Below are 20,764 nucleotides of genomic sequence, written 5' to 3' on the forward strand. Positions count from 1 at the left end.
TTAAATATGGGAACTACTTTTGCCTTCTTAAAATCATTGGGGAAAATTCCAGATTCAACTGACAGGTTAAAAATGTGGTAAAAAACCTAACACCAGGATGGATGATCAGAGTAACACCGAACAAACGCTTCGGTCAGTGAAGATTAGTTCCATAGCCCAATCGAGTAACAAATCATCAACAACAAGCTCAGCAGCCCTCAGAGCAAGAGCGAGCCGAAAAGGCCTCTGTGAAAAGGTGTCTCCCTATACATTGAAGACCTCCTCCGGTGTTATGGAAACCTCAGGAAGGAGTGCAACAAACTTTGTGGTGGAATCACATGATGGAAAGGTGAAGATCAAATTACCAACCCATATTGAGTGTGATATGATCCCAGACAATCGAACTGAAATCCCAACACCTGAAATAGCCCGCTACTTTCCTCACCTGAGACATTTGGCAGATAAAATACCACCACTCAATGAAAATGCTCTGATCCTTATCCTGCTTGGAAGAGAAATTTTAAGAGTACATAAAGTGAGGCAGCAGTATAATGGAGATCATAAAGACCACTACGCAAAACGTCTAGACCTCAGGTGGGTAATCGTAGGAGATGTTTGCCTGGACCGGACTCACAAACCACCTAACGTCAGGGTGTACAAGACACACACGCTGACTAATGGGAGGACAACCATGTTAAGTCCGTGTCCTAACAAATGTGAAAGAGACACCTAAGAGAAAAAAACGCTCACCAACCTACAGAGATGTATAAAGTACTAGGGACCCAGACTTGAGTAAAAGTACAAGTGCTCTATCAAAAAAAGTGACTTGAGTAGAAGTTGAAGTGCTCTTTAAGCACAGTACTTGAGTGGAAGTAGTAAAGTATTAAACATGTTTTGTACTTAAGTATTGCAAGAAGTTTCTTTAAAAATATACTACTCAAGTACTGAAAGTAAAAGTACAAGTATTGTGTAATGTAGTTATTAAAGAAAACAGTCAAAAGTTTGAATATAATATTGTTTATATTATTTCAAATGTTTAAGCTAAAGGACACTCACAATTCCTTTGGCTGTAGCAGGAGTACAAGGACATGAATGTTCATATAATTCAGATTAATTTAACTGATATGGAGATAGAGAATTCAGAATTCATGAAATATTAGTCGATATAATGGTAATAGGTAAATGTAAAAGGTGTTTCAATGTATTTAGGTTTCCTTCTTTCGCGCACACTCGCCCTTTCTCGCGCATTCTCTCTCTCTCTCTCTGTCTCTCGAGCACTTTGGTTCTCTCTTCGCTTCACATTTGTCCACAACCCCGGCTCATATTTGTGAGTGAGAGGGAGGGAGGGGTCCGCCCTTCACTTTCTCCGATTGGTTTAGACCACGATCTGTGTGTGTTCCTAATGTGTATCACCGCTCCGGCAGTGATAATGTGGGTTTGGAATGATTCATAACATTTGAGTGTAACAAGTAACTATGCAGCACATAAAAAATGTATCGGAGTAAAAGTATTAAACTCATCGAAAATATGTACTGAAGTAAAAGTGGAAGTAGGAGAAAAAAATAATACTCCAGTAGAGTACAGATACTGTCTTTTAGTACTTAAGTACAGTAGTGAAGTAGTTCTACTTCGTTACTATACATCTCTGCCAACCTAAATGCTAGACTACACACTGCGAGAAGAGAGGATGGAAAAACTTGGGGACACGGTCTTTGACAGCCACCCTGATGATGAAAAGGTAGCATTGTCAGTAGATGATTGAACATTCCTGGACATCATGGACAAAAAGGTGTATAAGGATCAGACAAACAGCTGGGTAGCTCTGCTGCCGTTCTGCAAAGCCCACCGCCGTCTTCCAAACAACAGGGAGGTGGCTCTGCGACGACTCTTATCTCTCCGACGAACTCTTTTCATGTCTGTGCATCTGTCTAAACACTTCCTGGAATTAATGAAAAATGTATTTGAGAATGAGAATGTGAAGAATGTCAAGAAAAATAGTATTTGCCTCTGTTCGGAATTTATCATCCTCAAAAACCGAACCAAATAAGAGTAGTTTTCGATTCAAGTGCCAAACATGACAGTGTGTCATTGAATGACATGCTGCTCAGCGGGTCAGACTTAAACAGTAGCCGTGTTTGCACTATCGGGCTTCAAGCGGGCGTGCCAGTGCTTGCCGAGGCCTGTGGCGTTTGCATTGTCACTTCCGGGGAATGATCGTGCTTCACTGGTGCTTCGTTGGGGCTTAAGGCCCGGCTTTTCTGGCCCGCCGAATTCCTTGGGCCAGAGCGGGCTTCTCGGGGCTAGGGGAGTGGTAAAGGTCAAAGGCGGAATTTATCTGAGTCTCTGGCAAGATGCGCATCCATCTGTCTGCAGATTTAAAACTTTAAAAATAATCGGGATCACCAGTTATTTACTGTTTAACGGAAGATGCCTGCTATGTTTGTACTTCGGACTGAATATGTAAAAAACAAAGACGCGTTACAACGCCAAACTCACCATGCTAAGGATCCGGCGCACACAGCTAGCGATTCGGGAGAAGTTTATAAAGTTTCGGGCACAGAACAAAGTGTTTAAAGTGCAACAATGCTGAGAAATTAAAGATGTGTGTTGGATCATCATTTCATCGTCCATGTATTAAAGAAGCGATCACTCGAGTCACGATGGTATCTACAGTCGGTGAGTTAACATGCTACATAACGTTTGCATACAAAACACTTAAAATACAATACAAATAACGATTGCATAAGTGTCTTACATGGGTGTTTTTTGTATTATATTGTCATCTCTGTTTAATTTTTTAGTCAGCCCTTAGAAAAAGTAACCATGGTTTTATTATATTAGTCATAGCCATGCTTTCTGGTATTTTGGAGATTAATTTAACTTAGGGCTGGGCGATTTGACCTAAAATCAAAACCTCGGTTAATCTAACATTTGACATCGGTTATGATTAATAAACGATTATTTTTTTGCCTCATAGTTCACTGACAAGGTTGGAAAGTTTAGGGCACACCTTAAATCAGCCTGCAATGCAATTATTCACATTTTTCCCAAAATAACTGCATTACTGAAAAATATTAAATAGACTTAACTCTATGCAGATGTTGCATGTAATTATGTACAATTGATGAAACTTTCAGAATGGGAAGTTATGAACCAAAGAATCATACAACCACCATGACTAATTATAGACATCAGATACATACATAATAAGTTGTATCCAGATAGCATATTGTAATGAGATGAGTAGGGCAAAATACATACTTGGACTGTATCCTTTACACGTTTCTTGTATTCAATCCATTTTTTCTTAACTGGGCACTGATGTCTAAGACATTTATTCTCATCTGTAATGCTTTTGGTGTTAATGTAGACTAGAAGTTCTCCCGTTCTCTCTCTCCGTCATCTCTGAAGTGTCTAATTAAACTCACGCGGGCGCGTCTTTTCGCGGTTTTGAGTGAGTTAGATGTGATGACATTACCCGGGCTGCTTAGAGACCCGTCGGTAGATTAAACTGAGCGTGTGTGCGGTAAAACCCGATCGCGCATTCCGTATTTTTGTCACAGGTGCCTGCACATTCGCGAGTACTTATTAAAAAAACTACTGTGCTTCTTTTGGGCACTAGATGATCCTGCTGCTCAGTTAAACAGTGTTTGAGTTCTCCTCCATGTTTCGCTGTGCCACTGACAGGACGGGGCGGAGTTACGCAACATCACACGCAGCAGTTTGTTTTTAAAGGGAAAGTATTAACAGGAATAAAAACAGAAATAACCGACATGATAAAATAATGTCGGTTAGAGGTTCTGAATTTCGGTTTCGGTTATTTTTCGATTAATCGCCCAGCCCTAGTACACGCACAAATATTATGCAAAAAATGTCTCTTATGTTCGGTATGGTGGTAGCTTAAAGGGTGATTTTGATGGAGTGGAAGTCCACCCTATCCCAAGTTTTCATAAATGGCTGAGATGGTTGCCGCATTTAAGCTCGAAAAGATACGCTTTTCCAGGATCGATGCTTCTAAAAAATTGGAAAAAAATCTGGGGCCCCTTCCTTGGGTATCTTTTTAAGAATTGAATTTGTTTGAGCATTTATGTAAATGGATGTATTTGGATATGAATGGATGTATTTTTCACTCTGTTTTGTTTGATTACGTATGTCTTTGTTTAAGGTGTTTATTTTTCATTGTATCTGGTGCCTGTTTGTGGGGGCTGGGGGGCGGTTCTCACACGCAGCCCAACACTGCTTGCAAGCCTGGCTCGTTATTTAAAACAAACAAAAATTCCATTTACAGTTTTTTACAATTGTTATGACAGATTTTTCAATACTTTTAACAAGTTTCCAAAACTCTTAACAAAGTTACCACTACATCCGCCTATGCAAGCTATACTATTTACACATTTCTTGTTGCTTTAACACAAAATGCATATAATTAACACAAATTTAAAATGCTTTAACTTATTTTACGTACAAGCTCAAACAAGACCAAAACAATAGATTTTAATGTAAATTTACAAATGCTTTCACACAGTATGTCAAAACAGATAACATCATGTGCTAAACCTCACTTATAGTCAAAGTTAACAGCTGTTTATATGATAAATTGAAACATAAATATATCCCCTGTATTTTATTCCATTTGGATTGAAAAACAACAACAACTTGTACCAATGCAAATATATAAATCACAGCTGATTCCCACCTAGGAAACACACTCAGGTTCTTTCAATTGCATGACTATATGGTATACAATAGAGTAAGGGCCTCTTTAGGTCGATCTTGTGTGGTAAACAAACAATATGAGCAACACAAAAAATAAGATATATGTCTGCTCAAGTCAACGGGAGACCACCATGTCAAGGGGAAGGTTTTTCTCCAGTCCCACCTGGATGCAATAGATGGTGCATTCCCAGACATCACACCTGAACACTGTCAGGGGTGGAAAAGACATGGCAAAGGATTCTTCCCAAGATGCCTTGCCAGAAAAGATATCAGGTGTCATGTGAATGAGAACAGGTGGCCAAATAGAAACGCAATAGATTAGATGATGAGATTTTCTTTTTTACTTTATTTTTCAGTGGCTGTTTCTGTTTGCATTTTTTAAAACTTTTTTTACTGTAAATGGAAGTAATATTGAATATGTTTGTTATCTTGCAGTAATGTCCTATTGCTATACTATAAAGTCGGTAACACTTTACAATAAGGTTCAATAGTTAAAACTCTAAACACACTTAGCACAGCATTGGTCTTCTGTGGCCATACAATTCACACATTTCGTGTTGTTTTCACACAAATTGCGGTCAGTGAACACATTTCCACAATGCTTACATTTTCTTAACAGACAAGCTATACCTCCCAACAAAATTATGGATTGTTTTTGTAGTATTTACGAAAGTTAACACACAACATCCCACAATAGCAAAAACAATATTCCAAACCTTAGATACAGTATAAAAACCTTTGGTAAATTGGGCCAACCACAGCTGATTCCAGTCTGGCTTAAACTCAGTGGCAGGGGTTATTTTTTTCTATTACATTGACACTTATTCAGTAAAATTAGGACTTTGAGGAGTGATGTTTTTGGAAACAGAAAAACACTGTATTGGTATTGTCTGGACGAGGAAGAGTAAGAGCTAGGGTCCCAGCAGGAGAGGGCAATGTAGAAGTGTAAGAATGTGTGGTGGTGGCATTCCAAGGGCTGCAAGAACAGTAGTCAGTGAGCTCGTTTACATGTACACCAATAATGCAATTGTTTCCAATAATCAGAGTAAGGACTTAATCTCAGTAAGATGTTTACATGACTGGAGCTAACCTCTTCACTCCTGTTTACATGCAGTTTTTATTTTCCAATTATTTACACATAGCCCAATGCAGAGCACAAATGATGAACTCACATATATGGTCCACTGTTTTAATTTACTTACGTTAAATGACAAACACGTTGTTATGGATGTATTTCATTATCCGGTGCCATGATGAAGACAGAAATATTATGACAGTGCCTGTAAAGGACGTTCACAATAAAACGATAACTATAAAAATATAGTTTTAAAAATCTTTTTTTATTAAAGATAATAGCAGAGTTCACACAACAACTATAATGATAGCGATTTTGGCACATGATGAACGATAAACCATTGACAGCCAATCAAATCTACGGTATTTGAACTTGAAGTGCACGCGCACTTAAAATGCAGTAGAAAAGCTCATTCATTGCTGAGGTCTATAACATAAAATTACCTCAGGTATATCCAGCGCTGATGCAGTTGCTGTGAAATTCACTACTTAATGCTTTTTCTACCACACTGACTATGCCAAAAGGTAAGATATTATTACACAAATTACTACATTCATTGTTTAGTTACGCGAAATGCAGCGAGTTGAAGACATCTGCTGGTTTCCCGCTGTGTAAATGCAACAAGAACAGCATATTTACATATTCAGTGACATGTAAACAATTGCAGAAAAAAGTTTTTATTAAAAGACATATCCAATATTAGGTAATGCTGCGCTCGTTGAGGGAATTAGCATGAAGTTATCATTATGTGGTCACTAATATATTTATTGTTATTATTATCGTTATAATGTCCCTTAATGGTATACTCCTGTCGTGTTATTTGAGCTATTTCTGGATGAAGGCAGACTGCTGACAGTTCGTCGTGTTGGCAGAGTTTACGTAAAACTTTCTAATGTCAAGTTTAAAACGAATTTGGGCTAAGGGTGCATGACAAAAAACACGCGCACTTCAGTTAGCGTAGTATAGATGCGATTAAAGCGTTTATAAGGCCACATACTGCAATTAAAAACGGCGTACGCCACCTCTTTTAATGCGATTATACTTACTGCGATTATGAGCTTAATCGCATTATTTTGTATAAAATTATTGCGTTTACATGAGTTAAAGTATAATCGCAGTATTGACAAAATCCCATTATAATCGCATTATTAAGGTGCATGTAAACGTGGTCAGTGATGAAATTCACTGATTTCACTAAAAGAGGCTGGTGAAAAAGGCAGCCCAATTTGAGGCGGTCAACGGTTGCCTTCATTCTGTATATGCATCTTTCAACAAACCAACTGGTCAGTGTTGCATTTTACATGGATTGTGGTGGCACTTTACAATAAGGTTCATTAGTTAACATTAGTTAGCTACATTAGTTAACATGAACTAATAGTGAACTGCACTTATACAGCATTTAATAATCTTTGTTAATGTTAATTTCAACAATTACTAATACTTTATTAAAATCTTGTTAACATTAGTTAATCCACTTTGAACTAACATGAACAAACAATTAAAGCTTACATTTTTATTAACTAACATTAACAAAGATGAATAAATGCTGTAACAAATGTATTGCTCATGGTTTGTTCAAGTTGGTTAATACATTAACTAATGTTAACTGATGAACCTTATTGTAAAGTGTTACCTGGATTGTTTCTATTCTAACTTGAAATGTCAATAAGGTCATACCGTAATACATATGTAAAAAAATGTGTCCCTCTAAAGGGACCCTCTGGGGGAAGAGGAAAGCTCCTCAATAATGATCAAGATCAATACTCTAAAACTTTTTCTGTTCTATCATACTGTACCTCCTGTAGTTAACAATAAAGGGGAAAAAATGATTTGCTTTTTACTGCTTTTGAATGTGAACATTACTGTACATGTGGACATACAGTTCCCAACCAAGATATTTAGTGTAAAATAGGTTGATGATGTTTTACATGCAAATACCTGTAAAACTGAAACATAAAAGTCTATGCAGTTTTTGTAATGTCAACAATAGCCAGTATTTTGAAACCTGGTGTACTTTAATTGACTGCATGTGTAACGAGATAAAAGATAATCAGTCTGTATATGTGTTTCATATGAGTAAATCCTGCTGTAATGGGATATTGTTGCTTACTTGCTGCATGGGGGCGCTATAGCCCAGTGAGGGTAAAACAAATCTGCAGCAGAGCTAAGAGAGAAATGCTGTGGGTGAGTTGTGTTTGTTTGGCTCCACACTAAAAGTAAATAATATTCATTTATATTGATGATGAGACATTGTTTAACATGTATTAGCAATGTAGAGGTAACAGTGATCACTTTAAGTGTTTTGGTTTGTATACATTTATTTTGGTGTTGATGCAAACTGTGATCTTTCCATGTGTTCCCTGTCTCCATGTGCTTTCTAATGAGGTTTATTTTGATTAGGTCTGGGATCAAAAGCACAACTTAATAGTTCTCTTCACTGTTATGCTCTGTGTGCAGGTAATCAATTTTACATCTAAAAATGTATTCTTTTTATTTAGTTATATTCTATATCGTGTTGTTAACTTTGTTGTTAAATACAAACTATGGGATGTTAAACAAATCTCTTTAAAATATTTCTCTCTTTAATTCATGTTTAATGTTTTTGAGATATTTTGTGTTTTATTACCATTCAATGCTGATAAAAAATGTTTACTGGCATTAAGTGCAGCAGAGCTAGAGAGAAATGCTGTGGGTCTGGGATCAAAAGCACAACTTAATAGTTCTCTTCACTGTTATGCTCTGTGTGCAGAAAGTGCAAGAAATAAAATACACATCATCCATGTCCAGAGAGTGAGTGTCTTGATATGAAGGGTGAAACAAGTTGGGCTCAATAAGGCAAAGGTCACATTGGTGCCGTGACTCAGGACTTCATTTGAGGTGGTCGTGGATCTGCCCAACACCGGACCGGCGGGCCTGTCTTCATTCTTCATTGCACAGGACTTGCTAAGCTTTAAGGTTTTTCTGGGACTTTATACAGTTACCTGAGATTGGACTCTGAAATAGACACTCATAAGTGACTTGGTATTTTTGCAAAACTCAAGTTTAACAGCACTTGTTGTATATATTGTACATTTTTTCTGATTTGTATATCTTCATTACCTGATAATGAAAAACACAAAGTTGGCTAGATCTCAATATGTGGGTACTCCAGTTAGTGTTGGACGGGGCAGAGGTGTATTAGGGACACCGATTCCTTTCCCTGACATTAGCTTTGCTATGGGGGGTGTCAGCAATAGTGCAGGGGTAGATAGCAATGCAAATGGTGCTTTTAATGCTAATGAGAACCCTGTTAATGTAAACTCAAGTTCTGAAAGCACACACCCAATAAGTGCATCGACTCCAGTCGTTGCTCATGATTTAATGACTCAGATGGGTAACATAGTGCAACAGGTTGGCTTACAACTAGCAGACAGTATTCTTGCACATTTGACATTGCACGGTCGAACAGAAGCTACAGAAGCAAGTCATGCTCAAACTAATTACAGTAGTACACACATACCTGAGCAGCACCACCCATTAAATACGTCCCAGATTCAAGTAGTGCGTCAAAGGGAAGTTAAGGATCCTCCAATTTTCAGAGGTGACGCTTCAGACACTGTTACGCTTGATGAATGGGTGGAGCTCATGAAAGACTTTGTTAAGAAAGGGGTTCTGCCTATTGAAGAACAGGGTGAAGAAATTCTTATCCACTTGAGAGGCAAAGCCAAAGACGTTGTTAAAGTGGGAATCCTATCTAGCGGCTTGGACATTAGAACAAATCCTAGTGCAATCTATACCTTATTACGGAAACATTTCAGTTGCCAGCAGTATTCCCCAATTCCATTGCAAGATTTCTACACTACTCTTCCTGAACCTCAGGAGGACCCCTTTGACTATTGGCTGCGCCTGAACCGAGCTGCAGACATCACAGCAGAGTGTCTAAAGCAACAAGTCAAGGTGCTGGACAACCCAATAAGTGAAGTCACGCGAATGTTCATTCGGAACTGTCCAAACTCAGATTTAGCTCTGACATTTCGTTCAAAAACTATAGACAAATGGACAGCATATGAGGTACAGGAGATCCTGAACGAGTACCATTCAGAGAGAAGTCTCAGATTCAGAGAGAAGTCTCAGTGTGAGAGGAAAGTGATTGCAAATGAAATGCATGTAAATCCTAGTCCATGTCCAGTGAAAGTCGAACAAGAATCACCCAATGCAAAACAGTCAGACAATATGGCTCTGGAAAAGGTGATTGATATGCTGGAGAGAGTTCTAATGAATCATAGAGGTAATACACAGCCAAAACAGGAGTACAGAAGGAAAAGCAACCTACCCAGGATTCCAGGCTTGAATGATACACCATGCTTAGTGTGCAAGGATATCACACATTCTGCTTTCACTCACTTCAGAGACAAAAGACTCTGTTTTCAGTGTTTTTCTGCTGATCATTCTAGAAACAGATGCCCAAAGGAAAGGGAAAACCCTTCGTTACCCAGCCAGCAGTCAAACTAAGTGATCTACGTGAAGGGGAGGATCACATAGATGGTGAGAGTGTGCCTCCCACATCCAATTCAAACGACATTACAGATCACAAGATTTTATGCAAAATGTTTAGTGATGTATCTTCAGAAAAAACAGTAATCTTTCAGGGTGTACAGATAGTTCCAAAGACAGATAGTTTGTTTTACACTTCAGTTTCGGTAGAGAAGGATATTATTCTTAAAGCTTTAATTGATAGTGGATCAATGGCATGTACTCTTAGTGAGTCTGCTGAAGCAAAAATTCTAGAAAGTTATCCAGATATAAGAAGACATTCAGCAGAAGATATTATCATTGTTGGTTGTGGTGGTCATCAAGTGTCACCTACTGCAATCTATGATCTTAAGGCCACAGTATATGGCTGCTCTATGATCAGTGGTGGACGAATTACACAAATCGTGTACTTAAGTAAAAGTAAAGATACCCAGGGTAAAATATTACTCAAGTAAAAGTAGAAGTAAAATTTTTACTTGAGTAAAAGTACAAAAGTATCTGCCTCAAAATGTACTTAAGTACAAAAGTTTTTGTCACAAAACTCAAATTATGTGAAATAACTTTCTTGGCTAACCAATCAATTAATAAAAGGACATTAATAAATCAAACACTGATGTCTATTAAAATTATCATAAGCCTAAAACCTTAACAACAAAAAAATTCCTTTAGCATCAAATGAAATAACAGGATTTGAGAGCAGTAAGTCTCATTTCAAGATTTATTTGTTAAATAATTTATCAGTATAAGTGTAATAAAAACTTGACTTAAGCACAGGTTCACAATAGTTTTCAAAACATTAAATACATAACGTTATCTAGAAATCAGTCTCCCTTTCTTTGACAAATAAAACAAGCCTTGCAGAATATAATTTCAGAAACGTTTCATGTGGTTTAGCATGTCATATGTATATTGTAATACATAAATGTATTTATATATTTTGGAAGCAAAACTTTTGAAAATATTAATAACAATCTCAGTTAATAGGGAGCACTCCAACCCACCTGCCTGTTTAAGCATCATACACTGCATGGCTAGTCAAAATGTCATTTATATTTTACAACAGTGTTGATAGTGATTAATTGTCATTTCAAAATAACAGAGCACTGAGCTTCAAATACAATGAACTTAAGGTGAAACAGCTAACTATACGGCTAAAAATAGCTTCAGCCTGCATAGCTTAAAATTAATTCATAATAACGTCGTATATATTTTAGCAACACAATTAACAGTTTTCTGCAAGCTACTGTTAAGATTGCTCATTTAAAAATATAACCAGAATAAAAATGGCTTACCTCTACGCGTTTCCTTAGATTTGAAAGAGTATTCTTTTAAAACGAAATAGCGCAGTTTCAAGGCAGGCGGAGAAGACACGAAGGACTTGTTCTTTTATTCAAGGACTTAAAAAAACTTGCGTAAATAAGGCCATTGTTGTTGTGACGGGTCAGTAATCTCCTCCGTTGTTTTTGAATGCAGTTTCATTCTCCAAACGATGCATTGGCTGGCTGCTGCACTCGCGTAGCTTACGTGAAACAGCGCGGCAACCAAAACAAGTTTAAAACGAAGCGCATGCTGTACCCTGATTGGTGGTTTGACGCATCACGTGTGCATCTTAGTTTTTTTTGTGCAGCTTTAGTTTGCCCAGTTACGTTTTTTTATCCACTGATAAATAAAAAGTAACAACAGATTTTTTAAAATGTAGTGGAGTAAAAAGTAAGATATTTGCCTTTAAAATGTAGTAAAGTAAAAGTAAAAGTCTCCTAAAATAAAAGTACTTGAGTAAAGTACAGATACGCGAAAAAACTACTTAAGTACAGTAACGAACTACATTTACTTCGTTACTGTCCACCACTGTCTATGATAATCCCTGCTTTAGTTGTGCCTGGCCAAACTGAAGAGTTGATTTTAGGCACAAATGTCATAAAGACTTACCCTGTCCAGAACGCGTGCAGTTGAATCTACAGTGTACAGAGGGTTCTACCTCCTTACCGCCTAGATCCAGTGAAGAGATGAAGCGGGTCTTGACAAATTTGAACTTTGGCGATCTTGACTTGGAATCGTGTGAAGTGTCAGCCTTTTGGAAAGACAAGTTGTTGCACATTATTGAGAAGTACGAGTCAGTTTTCTCTAAAGACAAAATGGATTGCGGAGAGGCAAAAGGCTTTGTGCATCGAATTAACCTCACTGATGAAAGACCCTTCCGTTTTCCATACAGGCGCATACCTTCGAGCCAGTATGCTAAACTCAGGACAGTTCTAAATGAGATGGAGAAAAAAGGAATCATCCGCAAGTCACATAGTGACTATGCATCCCCTCTCGTATTAGTTTGGAAAAAGAGTGGTGATCTCAGAATATGTACTGATTTTAGGTGGCTGAATGCGAGGACCGTCAGAGATGCCTATCCTTGACCGCATCAGTCCGACGTATTGGCAGCATTGGGTGGCAACACTTTCTTCTCAACATTGGATCTCACATCGGGATATTATAATATTCCTCTAGAGGAAGAACACAAAAAATACACTGCCTTCTCTTCCCTGTTTGGGCTACATGAATACAATAGGCTCCCTCAAGGCCTTTCTAATAGTCCAGCAACTTTTATGAGGACGATGATGTCCATCTTTGGAGATGAGAATTTCAGCAGTGTTCTGTGTTACCTTGATGATGTGATGGTGTTTGCCCCTTCTGAGTCTGTAGCTCTTCAACGTCTTGAAATGGTCCTCTCTCGGTTGTCACATCACAATCTAAAGTTGGCTCCGAAGAAATGTTGTTTCTTGAGACGATCAGTTAAATTTCTCGGGCACATCATATGTGAAGATGGAATTAAAACAGATCCTGGCAAAGTTGAGGCCATCACCAATGTTCAAGCCTCCGATTTGATGGAATCTGATGGAAACACACCATGTCAGAAGAAGATCAGATCCTTTCTTGGAATGGTCCTGTATTATCAGCATTTTATTGAGGGATGTTCAGCAAAAGCTAAACCTCTATTTAAGTTGACATCTGGTTCAGTAAAGCAAACTTCTGGTAGGAAGGGATCCAATCAAAAAAGGAAATCCAAGAATCGTTTGAGACACTAAAACGGGAACTAACAAAAAATGTAACACTTGCTCACCCAGACTTTGACCAACCTTTCATCTTGGCTGTAGATGCATCTTTTGATGGAGTAGGTGCAGTATTGTCACAAGTCTTACCAGGTGATGAAATAGCCAGACCCGTAGCCTTTGCTAGTCGAACTCTTTCTCGCTCACAGATGAATTATCCAGCTCACAGATTAGAATTTTTTGCACTAAAGTGGGCCATCTGTGATAAGTTCAGTCATTGGTTGAGGGGACGGCACTTTACGGCATGGACTAACAATAATCCACTTACATATATTTTGACTAAGCCACGCCTTGATGCATGCGAACAACGGTGGGTGGCGAGACTGGCTTCTTACAATTTCGATCTGAAGTATGTCCCAGGAACGAAAAATGTTGTTGCGGATGCTTTGAGCCGCGAGCCATTTGTTCAGTCTTGCATAGGACATCGCCTTATCACTGAACCATACTTGCACCTTTTGAAGAATGTCTGCGGTGTAGTTGACAACTCTGTCCAGGATGCGTTTAAGTGCACAAGCAATCCTCAGGCAGTGCTGGGTTCTTGTGAACTAATTAATGCAGAACCCTCTCCTTTCGGTTCTTCTGAGAGTCAGGAAGTTTCTGCGGTGTTAGCAGCACACTCTACTGGAGGCTTGAGTGAAATAATGGGAATAGTACCAGACATCATTCAACCGTTACAATCTGACCCTCCTTTGCAGCATAGTGACCTTGTAAATCAGCAGGAACAGGATGGCACATTATGTCGGATTTTGTACTACTTGGAGAGGCGCCGGAAACCATCTAAGAAGGAACAAGCGAAGGAAACCTCAAGTGTACGTAAATTGTTGAAACACTATGACAAACTGGTCATTAGCAATGGTGTGCTGTATAAACTAAAAAAAGATCCAAAGTTAAACAAGAAACTATTCCTGTTTGTTGTACCTACCTCTCTGAAAGCCCAAGTTCTCCAGGGAATCCATGACACAGCAGGACATCAAGGACGTAGTAGAACACTGTCACTAGCAAGACAACGTTTCTTCTGGACTGGAATGAGTCAAGATATTGATGATTATGTGACCAACTGTCATAGGTGCGTAGTTGGAAAAACTCCTGAACCCAATGCTTGTGCACCATTGGAAAGTATCCGAACATCAGAGCCATTAGAATTAGATTGCATCGACTTTTGGTCAGCAGAGATCAGAGAAGGAAAGTGTGTTGATGTGCTGGTTGTAACCGATCATTTTTCCAAAATGGCTCATGCCTTTCCATGCCAAAATCAGTCAGCCAAGCAAGTGGCGAAAAGACTCTGGAATGACTTCTTTCTGGTTTATGGATTTCCCAAAAGAATTCATTCTGACCAGGGAGCTAATTTTGAGAGCAAGTTAATTAAGGAATTACTGACCATGGCAGGTGTCGACAAGTCACTTACAACACCATATCACCCCATGGGTAATGGTATTGCGGAGAGATTCAACAGAACGCTTGGAAGCATGATCAGAACACTGCCTCCCAAAGCAAAATCGAAATGGCCACAGATGTTAAAGCAGCTCACCTTCTGCTACAACTGCACAGAGCATGAGACTACCGGTTTTGCACCATTCTTTCTTATGTTTGGCAGAGTTTCTCGTCTTCCAATTGACATCCTGTTTCAAAATGTGATTCTAAATGAAGATGTGGTGGACTATCAGGATTTTGTGTCCAAGCTGAGAAAAGATTTGCGTGAAGCAGCAAATATAGCAAGGATGCATACTCTGAAAGAACAAGGACGACATAAAAGACTGTATAACAGAAAAGTGAAGGGCTGTCCACTGACTGTTGGAGACAGAGTGTTGGTAGCAAATAGGGGTGAAAAAGGTAGAAAGAAAGTTTCTGATAAATGGGACTCATCCCCATATGAAGTTGTGGCTGTGAATCCTCAAATCAATGTCTACAGGATTCGAGAAATCAACTCTGATAAAGTGAGAGTGGTTCATAGGAATCTTTTGTTACCTGTTAACTTCTTACCAGTCATTGAACCTCAGGACTATGCTCAGAGGGATGGTGATGTTGTTCATGACATTGATGTTCAAGGAGATGAAGCTGATCATGACGACAGAACTGCAAACTGGATATTAAGTAATCCTAATGGATTTGTGGAGGAAAATGGTCAAACAAATCATTCAAACTTACCTGATGTGTCCGACTGTGTATCGGAGCTGCTGGACTCTGTAAGTGCTGATGCTGGGAACCTGAATGAGAGAAGTGATCTTAGTGTCTTAGCTGATGTTGACAGAAGTGATGTCAATGTGACAAGGAATGTTGATTTACCTGAGATAGAAGGTCAAGGTATAAACTCAATCCAAGGAGGACCATTTGAAAATGAGGCCACAAAAGACTCTGTGGTGTGCACACAGCCAAAGCCAATTGCAACTGAATTTACTCATACTAGACTTGGCAGAGTCATTAAACCTCCTAAAAGACTGATTTATGAAATGAATGAACAACACATCGATAGTTCAGAATCTACAGTGAGTTCTTTCGTTTATTTGGTGAAAAGTATTTTCTCGTAGTTATATTTGATTTCATGCTAAGTCAAGACATTATTGAAAGCAGAGTTAAATAGTGCTTTGATATCAAATTCGGAGTTAGTATATGATGTGATTTTCGAGGTGTAACACGCATCTCTTTTGTCTACTGTGAGATTGGGGTTAGGTGCATCCCTGATCTTTAAGTACTCTTTATTGGAGAATTTATTGATTGACAGCTAATCATACTCAACTTAATTTTATTATTAAATTAACCAAAAACATGAAGTGGAAGTTCCATATCCAGTTTCTGTTCCTATTCTCTTTCTTCCTTGTTATGATGCATGTTTTTTTTTGTTACTGGTTATCCCCATTAAGCAGGATTTAGCAGGGGTGTATGTAACGAGATCAAAGATACTCAGTCTGTATATGTGTTTCATATGAGTAAATCCTGCTGTAATGGGATATTGTTGCTTACTTGCTGCATGGGGGCGCTATAGCCCAGTGAGGGAAAAACAAATCTGCAGCAGAGCTAGAGAGAAATGCTGTGGGTGAGTTGTGTTGGTTTGGCTCCACACTAAAAGTAAATAATATTCATTTATATTGATGATGAGACATTGTTTAACATGGATTAGCAATGTAGAGGTAACACTGATCACTTTAAGTGTTTTGGTTTGTATACATTTATTTTGGTGTTGATGCAAACTGTGATCTTTCCATGTGTTCCTGTCTCCATGTGCTTTCTAATGAGGTTTATTTTTATTGGGTCTGGGATCAAAAGCACAACTTAATATTTCTCTTCACTGTTATGCTCTGTGTGCAGGTAATCAATTTTACATCTAAAAATGTATTCTTTTTATTTAGTTATATTCTATATCGTGTAGTTAACTTTGTTGTTAAATACAAACTATGGGATGTTAAACAAATCTCTTTAAAAATATTTCTCTCTTTAATTCATGTTTAATGTTTTTGAGATATTTTGTGTTTTATAAAAAATGTTTACTGGCATTAAGTGCAGCAGAGCTAGAGAGAAATGCTGTGGGTCTGGGATCAAAAGCACAACTTGATATTTCTCTTCACTGTTATGCTCTGTGTGCAGAAAGTGCAAGAAATAAAATACACATCATCCATGTCTAGAGAGTGAGTGTCTTGATATGAAGGGTGAAACAAGTTGGGCTCAATAAGGCAAAGGTCACACATGTACCTTGTGAATTGAAAAGAAGTGTTATTCTTTGACAGAATCATTTCATTTTGAGTCAGAATTCCAGTGTTTTGGTAAAGTTATTGTGTGCAGAGAAAGATGTGTTTTATTTTGAAATGAAGAGTTAGTAAATATTTAACAAAATGTGTTTTTGAGAAGAAAATTATCCATTTGGCCAATTGTGTTTTGTATGTGTGAGTCTGTGTTAAGTGTTTAGAAAAAGTATCTGAAGTATGGGAAAGGGCTTGTTAGTGATTGAAAAAAACTGTAACTAACAAGAACAAACCATGAGCAAAACATTTGTTACAGTATTTATTCATCTTTGTTAATGTTAGTTAATAGAAATAAAGCTTTTACTTGTTTGTTCATGTTAGTTCAAAGTGCATTAACTTTACGTTACAGTTTTTTACGATTGCTATGACAGATTTTTCAATACTTTTAACAAGTTTTCAAAACTCTTAACACAGTTAGCACTACATCCACCTATGTAAGCTATACTATTTACACATTTATTGTTGCTTTAACACAAAATGCATACAATTAACACAAATTTAAAATGCTTTAATTTCTTTTACAGACAAGCTCAAACAAGACCAAAACAATAGATTTTAAATGTCAAATTTGCAAATGCTTTCACACAGTATGTCAAAACAGATAACATCATGTGCTAAACCTCACTTATAGTCAAAGTAAACAGCTGTTTATATGATGAATTGAAACATAAATATATTCCCTGCATTTTATTCCATTGGGATTGAAAAACAACTTATTGTACCAATGCAAATATATAAATCACAGCTGATTCCCACCTAGGAAACACACTCAAGTTCTTTCAATTGCATGACTATATAGTATACAATAGTGTAAAGGACGGCCTATTTAGGTCCATCTTGTGTGGAAAAGGAACAATATGAGCAACACACACAAAAAAAGATATATGTCTGCACATGTCAATGGAAGACCACCAGGACAGTTTTCCTCAAGTCCCACCTGGATGCAATAGATGGTGCATTCCCAGACATTATACCTGAACACTGTCAGAGGTGGATAAGACATGGCAAAAGATAATTTCCAAGATGCCTTGCCAGAGAAGATATCAGGTGTGATGTGAATGCGAACATGTGGCCAAATAGAAATGCAATTTTCAGTGGCTTTTTTTGTTTGTATTTTTTTAATTTTTACTTTTTTACTGTAAAAGGAAACAATATTGAATATGTTTGTTATCTTGCAGTAATGTCCTGTTGTAAATACTGTAAAGTCTTTACTGTAGCAATTCTGTCTACTTTTTTCATAAAACGTACTCTAAGATAGATGATTCATTTTTGTCTTGAATTTCTGTAGCAAAACAAACATAATAGATGCATTTACTAAACCCAACTAAACAAAAATATAAACAAGTTTTCAAAAGAAACTGTAGCGCAAAACACAGTCTATAATCAATTCAATCTAATGTCTATTGTATAAGGACAGACTTACACATAAACTTATGCAGTTTTTGTTTTTCCATCTTATGTTTGTGTTTTTCATGACATTGTGTTATGATTGACTAAATGTTTCTGTTGGAAGAGAGCATGTGTTGGTGATCTGGTATAACTTGTTGATTCTGAAAAATGTTTACAGTGTTTTTGTAAACAGTGTGAGAGTTTAGTTTACAATGTGTGATTTTGAAGATAAAATTAATTGTTTTGCCAGTTGTGTGTTTTAGGTGTGTTGATGCGTTAAGAGTTTAGAAAATTTGTTAAAAGTATTGAAAAAAGTGTCATAGCAATTGGAAAAAACTGTAACAAGATTTTAATAAAGTATTAGTAATTGTTGAAATTAACGTTAACAAAGATGAATAAATGCTGTATAAGTGAAGTTCATTATTAGTTCATGTTAACTAATGTAGTTAACTAATGTTAACTAATGAACCTTATTGTAAAGTGTTACCATAAAGTCTTTACAGCAGCAATTGTGTCTACTTTTTTTCATAAACCATACTCTAAGATGGATGATTAATTTTTGTCTTGAATTGCTGCAGCAAAACAAACATAATGCATGCATTTACCAAACCCATCTAAACAAAAATATAAACAAGCTTCCAAAAGAAACCGGAGTGCAAAACTCATACAATAAACAGTAGATTGTATTGATTATAGACTAAGGACAGACTTAAACATAAACTTATGGAGTTTTTGTTTTTTCATCTTATGTTTGTGTTTTTCATGACATTGTGTTATGATTGACCAAATGTTTCTGTTGGAAGAGAACATGTGTTGGTGATTTGGTATAACTAGTTCATTCTGAGACATGTTTACAGTGTTTTTGTAAACAGTGTGAGAGTTTAGTTTACAATGTGTGATTTTGAGGATAAAATTAACTGTTTTGCCAGTTGTGTGTTGTAGGTGTGTTGGTGCGTTAAGAGTTTGGAAAAATTTTTAAAAGTATTGAAAAAAGTGTCATAGCAATCTTAAAAAACTGTAACTGGTTTGCTAATTTCACTTGAATGAAATGACATTGAACGCATTTTCTACTCATTTTAAAAATCCCAAATGTATTTAATATTTTGATAATTATAAAGTTGAGTATTGTTTACAAAAAAAAACATGCATACAAATCTTCCCAGTAAAACTCAGTCACCCATTTAAATATTTTAACTTTTGTCAAAGTTCCAGCTATAATGAACCCACTTTAAATACTGTTAGTCCAAGCTAAAGACCATTTCATAAAATAAACCAGTGTTAATTATATTCTTAATATCTTTATTTTTGTTTCCTTATTTTCATAAAATAACGGTTAAGTTTGTCTGCTGGCGCACCCCTATCCAAAAAGCACAACCAGTTTTATTAATAATGTTACCCGGAGTAAGAAGTGTTACCAGTATTTGTTTTAATTAAGGTGAAAAATAAAAGTGTTTAATGTATTTTTGTTAATGTTTCAATGGATTTTAAAACATATGGTATCGAAAAAAGTATCGTTAGTGTTAGATCAGGTCTCCACACCACAGACAAAATAAAAAACGATCCAGCCCCGGACACCAGATCACGTCATAAAATATAAGTTTACTTTGTTAAAGCATCTGTCAGATATAAGGCTGATCAATCGTTGCTAGAGGAGAGCATAAACAGAGTCGTAAACAGAGTCGTGAGATGGAGGTTTTAGATGATAAAATAGAACAGAGTTTTATTGATGGACAGTTTCAGTTGCATATGCCTCAATGTTCAAACCTCGTCCACCCAGGAATACAGCATGCACGGTTATATCCAAAATTGCCCAGCTGCATCATCCCTTAGACCTTGGGCTTCCATAAACATTCTCTTTATCTATCTTGTTTACACACAGACAGAACAGCTCTATGAAACTTCCCAAATGTGAAACTGAACCACCAAGAGACATATAAAATATAGAAATACAATGAATTAATGAATGATATAATAAAATACAGAAATATAATAATGAATGAATAATGAATAAAAACAATAATGAATAAATGAATTAATAAACAATAATGTAATAATAAAAATGATAATAATGAAATTGATAATGATGGAATAATATTAAATAATCATGACGGTCATTTCCGTCATTCCGCATACCAGCATCGGTTGAGGGAGTGTGTCTTAAACTGGATAATGGCCTTGATGGGCCTATCACAGTCAAGTGTCTAATAAGACAAATCGACACTCTTATGACTCTTATGTACAAGAGCAAGATGACAAACACT

The 20,764-nt window shown here is 37.0% G+C and overlaps 1 protein-coding gene across 1 annotated transcript in view; it reads left to right on the forward strand.

Annotated features, from left to right (window-relative positions):
* LOC129427996 (endothelin-3) overlaps nt 1–8,893 on the forward strand; it is a 56,484-nt gene extending 47,591 nt beyond the window's left edge. Inside the window, exon 4 of the mRNA XM_073875733.1 lies at nt 8,171–8,893. Within this exon, the coding sequence (XP_073731834.1) occupies nt 8,171–8,195 (25 nt within the window). The 3' untranslated portion in view covers nt 8,196–8,893. The remainder of the gene's footprint in view (nt 1–8,170) is intronic.
* The last annotated feature ends 11,871 nt before the right edge of the window (nt 8,894–20,764 follow it).

This window comes from Misgurnus anguillicaudatus, chromosome 14 (genome assembly GCF_027580225.2).
Source record: "Misgurnus anguillicaudatus chromosome 14, ASM2758022v2, whole genome shotgun sequence".
NCBI lineage: Eukaryota > Metazoa > Chordata > Actinopteri > Cypriniformes > Cobitidae > Misgurnus > Misgurnus anguillicaudatus.